At 40.8% G+C, this 12,196-nt stretch overlaps 1 protein-coding gene across 2 annotated transcripts in view; it reads left to right on the forward strand.

Moving 5' to 3' along the window:
• Nucleotides 1–419: 419 nt before the first annotated feature.
• The window catches only part of ASB4 (ankyrin repeat and SOCS box containing 4), a 61,782-nt gene continuing 50,005 nt past the window's right edge, over nt 420–12,196 (forward strand). For both annotated transcript variants that reach the window (XM_035020599.1, XM_035020600.1), the window contains exons 1-2: nt 420–659; nt 10,054–10,353. In XM_035020599.1, the coding sequence (XP_034876490.1) occupies nt 473–659; nt 10,054–10,353 (487 nt within the window). In that variant the 5' untranslated portion in view covers nt 420–472. The remainder of the gene's footprint in view (nt 660–10,053; nt 10,354–12,196) is intronic.

Below are 12,196 nucleotides of genomic sequence, written 5' to 3' on the forward strand. Positions count from 1 at the left end.
ATTATAGGTTTCCAGAGGCACATGTATCAGCAACTGTAACAAATTTTCATTTTTGGCTATTGGTTAATCAGAGCAGGACGCTGGTTCTCCAGTTGGGCACCAGATGTTTTTACCGAGGGAGAAAAAAAAAAAGCATTAAGAGCTTTTAAATCTTACGCTATTGCTTTGATCATTTAAGAAATAATACTGACATTTGGCTCTCTGAAATGTGTTGCAAGGGTTTTCCTTGATATTGACACGATATATTATTCAATGAATCAGTGAGTATAGAACCAGTTTAAAAGACCTGAAAAGGCAGTGACAGCCAAGAAGGATATTTTGAAGTTTGAAATGATCCCTATATAAATAGAACGGATCAGCATAACTTTGGGATAAAATTAGCCGACAGTTTGTGGGCTCTCCAGCATGTGCCTGTTTGCTTGGTGCCGCTCTCCTGATAAATCACAACAAAGCTTCCAGAGGGAGAGGAAGGATGGAAGGAGCCGCCACCCCTATCACTAAATCTGCAGCGGCCAAGTTAGTTAAGAGAAATTTCCTTGAGGCTCTAAAGTCAAATGACTTCGGAAAACTGAAGGCCATTTTAATCCAAAGGCTAATAGATGTGGACACAGTTTTTGAAGTTGAAGATGAGAATATGGTTTTGGCATCTTATAAACAAGGTAAAAAATTATAGGTGTGATTATAACATTGATAGAAAATGGATTTTTTTTTTTTTTTGTAATGCACAGTGTCGGTCACCCACTCTAAGCCAGTAGCTCTTACGGTTTAAGTATGTATTTTAAAAATATTTCTAATTTAATCTTTTCTCTCTTTTTAACTAGACAGCATCATGGGTGGTATATATTTGTATTTCTTTCTTTCTTTCTGTATTTTCTTTTCTTTCTCTATCCTTGTGTCTGGAATTTGAAATCCTGGACGATCAGATTTATTATTGTACTTTGCTTTTATTTCTAACTTTTCTTCTGCCTAAAATGACACAGAATAAAGAAAACATCTTTAGATTATGGCTAAACAGACTGCTAAGATCTAATCCAGACTGTGTGACCGCCTTGGGGACAGGGTGCTAACTCTCTGCTCACACAGCCACATAAAGGTATATCATCTCTGTATCTATCTGGATGGAAAAGGGAATTTTTGCCCCCATTTGGAGGGTTAATGAATGGGTAAGGCTCTGCCTTGATGCACCTTGCTGGTCCTTATCATGTTAATGAGTTTTTAGTTCAGGCAAAAAACTGAAGCCAGAAAAACTAAAAAGTTAAAAAAAACCTTTTTTTCCTTGACTACAATAATAGATCAAAATTGTAGATATCCTGAGTACAGAATGTCTGCCTTTTGAAGAACGAGGGTAACAAGAATGAGAACTGAATTTTTTTTTTATCAAGGGATTTTTCTGGAACCCACACTTAAGAAATCAGAAATAAATTAGAAGTACGCAGATTCTGATTTCCCAAATCAGCTGGTTAATGGGGAACTTGAGTAGCGAGGCCATCTGGTGAGCAGACTACAAACAAACACCATGTTCAACATCACTTCTGTTTAAACAAAATAGATGATAAGGTCTGGTGTACATTATTTGGAGAGAGATAGCAATTCTTTCTTCATGTTGAAAGTACTTTCCGTTCACATATAAATCATCAGCACCATGAATTTTCAGAAACTAATGTTAATGGTATATATTTCCACTTTAATTTACTGGACTCTGGTTGTTAGTTCTGAAGGAAGGATAGAGGAGAGCAGTTACTGTGTTCATGATTTTTCCTGGAGGGCTTTATCATAAATCGGCATTGCTACTTTGACTGGAAGAGAATGAAGAGGTTTGTTTTTTAAAAAGTAGTTGATGGGGCTCTGTTAGAAGGAAGGAGTGTATACCATATAATCAGATTACTTTAACCTTCTGGATTTGTTCAGTGAAAGACTGAACGCTAAATACATTTTTAAGGTATCTTTTAAGCTTAACATGTATGCCCATGAAAATAACTTAGGTCCAAGTCAGCGTAATTTATTTAACGCTGAGTTGTGAAGACTGCCTTTTCCCATCTCCTAAACATGCCAAATTGCGTGGATCACCCGAGGTTTTGAGGTTGTGAGAAAAAGGAAGTTTTAGGGCAGGCTCCGGGGAAGAAGCGTGCTGTTTCTCCTGCTTCCAGTGGGGTCAGCACCCCTGAATCAGAAGAAAATGCAGTTTTAATCCTTTCTGTCAATATGAGCTGATTCCTATGGTCCTCATAGAGCTAAAAATTCATTCATACTAATGGGTGTTTTCATAGTGTTAGGACTGTGGGATGTGGCTTTCCATTAGGGAGACAGCAAATTATACCCTCTGGGAAAGGAAAAGTAGAGTTCCATTTCTTATACATGCCAGGTGAACATATGCACAGGAATAACAGGATTTATGGTCATATCTTCAGGGTCTATACAGGAATTGTGTGTATGTGTGCGTGTGCACATGCTGGTATGCACAGCAAGAAATACACGTACTCTCTGTTTAATGTGGGTATAAGAATCTATCTCTTCAATCTTAAACCCAGATTAAAACCTCATCTTTCTTCAAAGCTTCTTCAAGTTTTTTTTCCTACATTTTCACATGTCTTTTTTTTTTAAGATTTTATTTATTTATTTGAGAGAGAATGAGAGAGAGAGAGCATGAGAGGGGGGAGGGTCAGAGGGAGAAGCAGACCCCCCGCTGAGCAGGGAGCCCGATGCAGGACTCGATCCCAGGACTCCAGGATTATGACCTGAGCCGAAGGCAGTCGCTTAACCAACTGAGCCACCCAGGCGCCCCATTTTCACATGTCTTCCAGCCTAATTATCAATCCCTTTAATATTTCATTCAGGAATGGAAGTGATAAATAGAATCCTAGTTGCTAGCCAAGCAAAGTTGACCTAAGTGGTTATATCAATTTCTTAAGTCACAAAGAGCAGGCTACACTGGTTAATTAGTTAGTTAGGGTTAGTTCCTTTCTGAATAGTTCTGAGGCATGACACCCTTTCCTGTGTGGCCTTGAAGGGTATGCAGTTGGATTAAACTTTGTGAGACTTTATTAAATCATAGCAGACTTTTAGGACATTGAATGCTATTGGATTGTTAAGCAGCAGTTTTTGATTTTTAAAAGCACCTTTGAAAGGCTCCACGCAGAAAAGTATACAGATCATAAGTGTACAGCATGATTAATTTTCATAACATAAACAAACCTATATAACCAGCATCCAGATGTGGAAACAGAAACGTTATCTGTTTACTTTTAAAGTATGAGAATCTTCAGGTTTTAGTTACTTTGTGGCTTATTAAGCACGACAATGTTTAAAACCTATAAAAGATACCATGCGACCTTTAAATTTGCTTGTGTGATTAGTAATGTAATCTATATTCAACATTTCATTGTCCTGCAGAAAATCAACAGGGGGACAATTAATCTCAAACCATTTTTACTTCTTTTAGGACATATAGCATTTTTCATAGAATTTCAAAAAGTGATCACATTTTTTTCCCTGAATATGGTATGTCTAAGTTAGTATACAAGTCAGTTCATAATTTTTGGAAAGACAATTCAGAACTCTGTTGGCAAGGAAATCAACTTGGGGCCTAAACACTGCTCCCCCAAATCTACCATCTAATTGGCACGCTCACGGAAGCAAATGTAAAATGTGGATTCTGTGAGGAAGGCAGAACAAAGCATCTGGAAATTCACTTCTGTTTCCTCATCCCACTGAGTAGCTTCTCTTGCCCATGCAACAGAGAGCGGAATTCCAGAGCTCAGGTTCAAACTGTGGGTCCTGCCTAGCCCCAGCACCTAAGAATGCTTCTTAAAGTTAGAGAGCTCTTGTTTTATTTTTTAAAGTTATGTTAGACCTCATCATCAAATCTTCAGATAAAATCATGTTTTATTAAATGAAGAAAAAAAAAACCTGTCTCACACTTTGGAAAGCAAACATTACAAACATGCCGGCTTGCATTTGGGATAACCCCTGGAGGACAGCAGGGACATGTGTCTCTAAAGCGAAAACAAGCAAGCAAAATTCCATCTACCAGACGACGGCTTTAAAATGGGAATGGCGTGAAGAAAAGTTAGATACGCAAACAACTTTTTAACTGCCACACGCAGTAAGTTGTTGTGAAGTCAAGGGATATTAATGATAGAAAGTTTCCCATGAGCCAAGCGTGCAGTATCCAGAGTGAACGCAGGATCTGTAAGAAAACCCAAAGCTATTCATATGGGTTCTCACTAGTGAGTCCTATACTGGAAACGTGAACATCTGTAAAGCTGTTTCCAAAGGCTTTTCCAACTACATATTTCGATTCTCTTTCAGATGTATGAGTCTTAGCGCGTTAATGATACAGGCAGAATATCATACTTCTCTCTTGGTATGAAATTCCCTAGTCAGCAAGGTTAATCAGAGTCCTTTTATTAATCAGTGTAATGCACTTTAAGTACTTCGTTTATGGCTCACAGCCGCAGGTTCTTTGGTTGGTAGTCATATTTTTAATTAAAATAACCAATGAATGATTTCACTGGAAAACTTTCTGGCAGGTACTTTACTAGTAACAACTGCCTTCCAAATATCTTGAAAGCTCTGATTTCCACTCTCTTAATGAATAATCTCTTTATCACCTCATTTTCCTCTATGCCAGAAATTCGCTCTCCTACTTTCCTATTACCATCCTAAGGGTTCTTTTCCCTTCCTGGATGTTCAAACTTTTTTTCTTTTAAATGTTGCATTTCAGGCTGACTTTTTTTCCCCTCTCCTGGGGGAGCTCTGAGATTTATCCTGAAAATATTAGCTATTAAAAGATAGCCAAGAATTGTGCTTTAGTCTATAATCCTTCAGGACTGTGTAAATACGTGGACACAGGCAGAGCAAATGTCTGCTAATCCAGCCACGAGTGGCGTGTGTAACCTTTGGCTGTAATAACAGAGGCTTCTCGTGTGTGGGGTTCTTTGGACTCAGACAACATTATAGCTGATAACTGTTGCAGAGCCCAGGCTTAGCTGAAAGTTTACCAGAGATGTGTACATCCCCCCCAACATGGAGCAGAATCAATCCCTTCTTCCAAAAGATAGCCCAAACACTAACCCTTCTCTCTTTACCGTATTTCCTGAGCGGAGGGCTTTCTACTCAGCTATTCAGGCCTATCTCTTTGGTTTCAGATTTAATTAAATACACACACACACACACATACACACACACACACGATTAGGCTGAATATCTTTGTAGGGGTAAAATTTCTAAAATCCTTCTAGAACTTTTGCCTACAAGTGCTGTTGGTTTGGGAGTGCAATGCGGGCAGTCAGCAGATCACCCGCGGCCATTTAAAGACTTGGGGAGACCAGAGTTTGAGTTGATCTGTCCGTACCAGTGAGACAGGCATGAGTGCTTTATGCTACTTAATCTTACCCTTATTTGTAAAGCGGAGACTTTGTCAAGACCCTCTCCAAATCCCCTGCCTGCCCATAATCTATGATATATGAAGGGGAAATGATATAAACAGATGATGTGTCATGGTTTGGGGAAGGTGAAAAGTAACTGCAGATACTATAAATCTACGTGGGCATGGCCTGTATTTGAGAGTCTCTGTGGGGTTTTTTGCCTAGGGGAGGATCCATAGTCTCTTCTCAGTTAAAGCCCTCGCTCAAGCGGGGCTCTTCAAGCCATTGCCGCCGGAGCACCGCAGACCTGGGTGGGGGGACAGAGTGAGTGCCTAACAGTTTTAGGGAGGCAGAAGCTTCTTCACTCCCCTCTCAGGGGCTTTGTTCCCAGATTCCAACCCCCCACCCCCACCCCGCGCCAGCCTTTGTGCCCATTTGAGCACACAGAAGGCAGCCTGGCACCTGCCAAGGTGAGCAGAGGGGGGCTCTTTGAAAAACAAATGCTCAGAATTGATCACATTCTAGGTCCTGAAGCCCTGGGATAATTCTGCCCCGGAAGGAAGAGTGTACAAAATGAAGATGCCTGATGAGTTAACTGTAGTTCGGCTAAGCTGTCCCTGTTGGAGGTTATATGGTAGAGGACAAGTTCTGATGCCTTGGCGTTTCGGTATCAACACAAGCATGTTGATCGGTGCTGCCCCACTGTGGTTTCTGAGGGTGGCTTTACCGCAGTTTTGGTCCCCAGAGTGGGTAGGTGAGGTGGAAAGGACACTCTTGCTCCTTCCCACACTTGGTACAAAGCGACCTGTGGCAGCAGCCTCATTTTAAGGTGTGAGGGCACAAGGGGTGACTGTCCATAGCCTCCTTGCTGTGGGCTGCTCCATTCGCTCCAGAAGGCTTCCCTGCTATGTCTGGCATCGAATGATCCAGAATCCGCCCCCACCCCCGCTCCACACACACACACACACACACACACACACAGATGCACATACACACCACCACCAAAAAGTTCTGCACCGTGGCTTCAGGATACACTTCAGTGGGCTGTGATCTGTATCTGACAATCTGTCCCCTTCCTATTTCTCTATTCAGCTTCCAGGGGCACCAGCAAAGGTGTCTTGTTGCCAACCCCCTACACACATTTCCATCTAGGAGAGGTGAGTTGTAGGCACAAGTTCATCTGGGTGGGGGTGGCCTGAATCCCAGGACCTGGCTGTCTCCGAGGCTGATTTACTGGTTAATGATTATGACCAAAGAACAGGCAGAGGCAAGGGACTGAGAGCCTAAGGACGACTGATGCTCGGAATAAACGGGGCAGGATAGATTCTCTAGGTGCTACTGGGAATTTAGGAAGAAGAGAAAACATCCACAAGCAAATGCATTTCCATATCAGAGATGTGGCATATTATAGATGAATGCAGGATCTGCTTTCCTTCCTCGTGATTTGTGAAGCAGCCTTGGCGCTAAAACCTATTCTGCTTCCACAAAGACAAAGACAGATGGAAACCCTGCATTGCAGATATCCTGAGTCCATTAGCTTGGACTGAGGCAGGCGACTTATGGCTCTAGCAGCCTGAAAAAGTGGCAGTTTTCTCATCTGGAAAATGAAAGGCTTGGACTGGATAATCTTCCCTCGAGCGCTAACATTCTGTGTTTTCTTTGATTTTACATCAAAATGGTGTTTTCTTAATCAGCTCTCTACTGCTTCCTTTCTGAGATCATTTTTCTTCCCATTGCAGAAGCAGGCACGAGTTTCCAATCAGTTGGTGCACAGAGCTGCCAAATCTTTGCTGCTAATCAGCAGGCAAAACATACTCCAGTTTCCAGATCTGGAACCAGCTTCTTTCCAAGACAGTTAGAAGAGACTGGCTTTGCAAATTGCTCGTTGAGGAAATCTGAGCGTTAAAATGACTGATTAAGTATTGGTGTTAATGTGATTCATTCGTTATCAAAAGCAGGTTGCACACCACAGAGCTTGAAAACTCTGCTCAGAATGGAGATTCAATGTACATAGCTAAATAGAAACGTATAAATGGGTACACACAAATGTAGTGTGTGTGCCTATCTGTTTGTACACACACATACACACACACACATTACAGGCACAGGGTTGATAATGCTGCAGCCCAGAGGTCTGTGATACTATTTGTCTCTGCAAGGGAAAAGTTCCTATCAACAAACACCTTCTCTTCGCAGTGTCTGGGATCTCAAATTAGTATCTTAGCCCTTAGTTCTATTAGTTGAATACAGATTCCTACATAAATTCAGATAATCCTAAGAGGGTCACACTTTAAAAAAATCCTCAGTGCATTAGACTTTAGTGTGAATTAACTTTGGATTTCTTTTGAAAGAGGCGATGTGGATAAGGGGAGAGCTGAGAGGGACGGAAAGTCAAATGGCCTTAGAATTCTGAATGGAATGAAAAAGGTGTGTGTGTGTGTGTGTGTGTGTGTGTGTGTCTAGGGTGGACAGTGGGCTACAGAAAAACAAACTTCAGGTTGGGTTCATTCATTCCCTCAGGATTAGTCAGCATTGTACACGACCCTATAATATGGCCTTGAAACTAAATTATCTTTCCCCCTCTGAACAGGGGGACAATAGTTTATTTTAATTTCACTTATTTTTACAAATAGTTATACATGCACAAGGTACTGAATTTAAAAGCTCAAAGGAGGCATCCAAGGACGAGTAAATCTATGTCCTTGTCTCCCAGCACCTAGTTCTTAGAGGCCACTGCTGTAACCAGCTTCTTGTTTGAGGCGTCAGTAAATATTTTCACATATGACAGCATATTATGTACATTGGTCAGCCCCTGTTTCTCTTAATATATCTTGAGATTTTCCCATATCAGTATACATAGAACAGCCCTCTTTATAATGGCTGTATAGTATTCGATTGCATGGATGCACCATCATTTTTTTTTAAACAGTCTCCTGTTGATGAAGATTGAGATTGTTTCCAATCGTTACCCATTAAGAACAATGCTATAGTGTGGTGCATGTTCCTGTCCACAGGCCAGGTTATTATAATTCCTGAGAACTTTATACTTTTCACAGAGTTCAATGCAGATGATGTTCTTGGAAGTTGGGCAATACAGTGAGTGGCCCTTAAAGAGCATGTCACATGTGAGTGATGATACTTGTAGGTTAAATACCCAGGAGCAGCATGTGTGTGATGTTTCTCACTTAAATGAGAGAATTTTAATACCTGATCGCCAGGCCCACTTGTAATGTGGGCCTCATCCTCCGAGCGCCCTCCAGATGCTCAGCACTGTTGCCCAGAAGTATTCCCAATATTCTAGATTTATTCTGACTTCATCTAATCAGTAACGAATACAACTTTTACCCCTTTTGTTTTGGGCCCTGCACTTTTATTAACGTAGCTTAAGATTGGATTAAGCTTTTTGGCAGCTCCATCCCCCTGTTGGCTCCTTTTGAGAATTCTGTCAACTCAAATCCCTAGGTCTTTTCTCAAATAAATTACCATTAAACCATCTTCCACTTACCTTGTACTTGTATAGTGGAATTTTATAACTTAAAAGCAACCTTCTGATTTATCCACGTTAAAATATGTTTTGTTGTTTCAGCCCTAGAGTCCCTTCTGAGCTGTTGAGTTATCTCTACATCTTCATCTGGCTATCAGTATTTTATCTTTCTGAACCTATTTTCCATTACCCACTCATAGTGAGCTTAATGCTATGGCTCTAGGTATTGACACTGAAAGAAGGTTTATGAAGTTATGTTTGTTATGGCTTGTGAGACATGTGAGGGAGAGAGGGGGAGAGGGGAGAGAGAGAGAACATTTCCAACAACTAATGGGAAAAATTTATCTAAGATCTCAGTTCTAGGAACAGCTATGCTTCTCCTGAGCAATTAATTGGTATATAGCTTGTGGGCATAGTTAATTGTGCAATGCATCATGTTTTCCTATTTATTTTGGCTGCTAGGAAGTTCAAAGGCAAATTTGCAATGCAGTTCTAGTGTATAGGACATGGTTTATATTTTGTGTACAGATCTTAACCCTTGGCCCCCTTTTTTTTTTTACCTACATTATTTTTTTTCCTTTGCCCTTAGATAATTAAAAAAATCTTGTATTTAAAAAAAAATCTTGTGTAAAATTTGTGAGTTGCCTTAAGTTCTTCTTATCAGTAAGAGGTATTGTAAAAACCAATAGGCAGGCAAATAAAATCTTGGCAAGACAAATTTTTTAAAGACATCGAATACATTCATACCTCCGATTGACAACAACAGCAACAACTATAGGGCAAAAGAACTGTAAAGATATAATCTTGTAACTAACAGCTTCACAATCATTCAAAACAATGATTGGGAGTTAAAACAGTAAGAGTCTCATGTAACTCACCATGTAAAATAAAATGCGATCCCATAAATGAAGGTCTCAAACCCAAATGCCTTGAAGGGCCAGGAAGATAAAGTAAATAAAGGAATGAGGTAATGGAAAATACTGGAAACAGAGAGACTCAAGAGTGCCTGTCCCACTCAAGTGTATCCGAGTATGCTTCTAAACTAGACATTTGCAGACCCATCGGTTACTAGTTTACAACTTCTGAATCACTCCCCCCTCCAGTTTTATAAATGTGACCAAAGTAAAAGACTTTGTAAAAATTCTCACAAAACAGAAAAGTCCTAGGCCAAGAACTTAAACTTTCTTTCTTTTTCTTGTTCAGGTTATTGGTTGCCTAGTTATAAATTGAAGTCTTCCTGGGCAACAGGCTTGCATCTCTCTGTCTTATTTGGTCACGTGGAATGTCTTCTGGTGCTCCTGGACCACAATGCTACAATCAACTGTAGACCCAACGGGAAAACCCCTCTTCATGTGGCTTGTGAAATGGCCAACTTGGATTGTGTTAAGATCCTCTGTGACCATGGAGCAAAGCTCAATTGCTACTCCTTAAGTGGACACACAGCTTTACACTTCTGTACAACTCCCAGCTCCATTCTCTGTGCCAAGCAATTAGTTTGGAGAGGTAAGCCTTTCTGGGTGGCTGACATTGTCATCTATTTGCACACTCATGGTTGTGAAACTTGGTGATCATTACTTTCTTCAGGTAATGTAGTAGGGATCCAATTTATAAGTCTCAAACACATAAGTATATATATATATTATATAGAACTGTATAAATGTGTGTGTTGGTCCAGGTAATTTCAGTGATGATCACATTGGAATCATTATTTTTTTTCATTGGAGGAGGCTTATTAGTTTACACATTTATTTAACAAATATTTATTTAGCTCTTATGATGTGTCAGTTAATTTGCTAAGTAACTGAAAAAAATAGTTTCTGCCCTCAAGAAGCTATATTCTAGTAGGGGAGATAAATACTAGCAAAATAAATTCATAAATATATAATAATTAATTGGGAAAAGAGCCAAACAGGATGTTATGAAAGAGAATGTCAGGAGTCAACTATTATAACATGTATAAAGACTACTCGAAAGATATGGTGTGTGAAGCTGAAACTTTATGAATGAGAGGGAGCTAGCCATTAAAAAAGGAGCCAAGGAGAAGAGGAGTACAGGTATAGAGAATAACACGTGCAAAGTTGCTAAGGGAGCAAAACACCTGGGCTATTCGACACAAGAAAGAAGGCCAGTGCGGTCGGAATATCATGGGTGTGGGGTGGGTGGGAGGGACAAGAGGGTACAGCGGAGTGCCATATGATGACATTCGATGTGTTGGGTCATATACAGCTTGCTGGGGGCCAAAGTATGGGGTTTAGAAAGGGAGCCACAGAAAAGTTTTAAGCAAGGCAATGACATGGTGTAATTTTCACTTAAAATCATTAGTCTGACGTTAGGCAGAAATAGGGTTGGAGGAGGCCAAGAATGGAAGCAGGGAGACCAGCAGCAAAGCCATTGCAACAGGGTAGGTGAGAAGGGATGATGATTTGCACGAAGGGGCAAACTTGGATAGGAAGATTAGAAGATGGGTTTGCAATATATTTTGGAAGCAGAGTTAATGACATTTGGAGATGGATTATATGTGGATGAGCGGAGAAGGAAAAGGAAATTTCAAGTATCATTGCCAGGTTCCCAGCTTTAGAAAGTGGGTGGATAGTGATGCCATTTTTTAAAAAAAGATTTATTTATTTGACAGAGAGGAAGAGAGCACAGAGGGGAGGGGCAGAAGGAGAGGGAGAGAGTCTTTAAGCAGACTCGGCTCTGAGCATGGAGCCCGACACGGGGCTCAATCTCATGACCCTGAGATTATGGCCTGAGTCGAAACCAAGAGTCTGCTTAAATAAATTCATAAATATATAATAATAAATTGGGAAAGGAACCCTACAGGGTGTTATGAAAGAGAATGTCAGGAGTCAACTATTATAACATGTATAAAGACTACTCTAAAGATATGACATGTGAAACTGAAACTTTATGAATGAGAGGGAGCTAGCCATTAAAAAAGGAGCCAGGGAGAAGAGGAGTCCAGGTATAGAGAATAGCCCATGTGCAAAGTTGCTAACTGACTGAGCCATCCAGGCGCCCCGGGATGCTATTTTTTAAGATGGGGAGAGTTGAGGAAGAAGCATGTATGTGGGCAAGATCACTAAATTAGTTTTTTAGGGGTACCTGGGTGGCTCAGTTGGTTAAGCGTCTGACTAGATTTCAGCTCAGGTCATGATCTCAAGGTCCTGGGATCACGGGCGCCTGGTGGCTCAGATGGTTAAGCGTCTGCCTTCGGCTCAGGTCATGATCTCGGGGTCCTGGGATCGAGTTCCGCATTGGGCTCCCCGCTCCTTGGGAGCCTGCTTCTCCCTCTGCCTTTCTCTCTCGCTCTGTCTCTCATGAATAAATAAATAAAATCTTAAAA

The sequence above is a fragment of the Mirounga leonina genome, unplaced genomic scaffold (genome assembly GCF_011800145.1).
Source record: "Mirounga leonina isolate KUSES-001 unplaced genomic scaffold, KU_Mleo_1.0 Mir_174, whole genome shotgun sequence".
NCBI classification, from domain to species: domain Eukaryota; kingdom Metazoa; phylum Chordata; class Mammalia; order Carnivora; family Phocidae; genus Mirounga; species Mirounga leonina.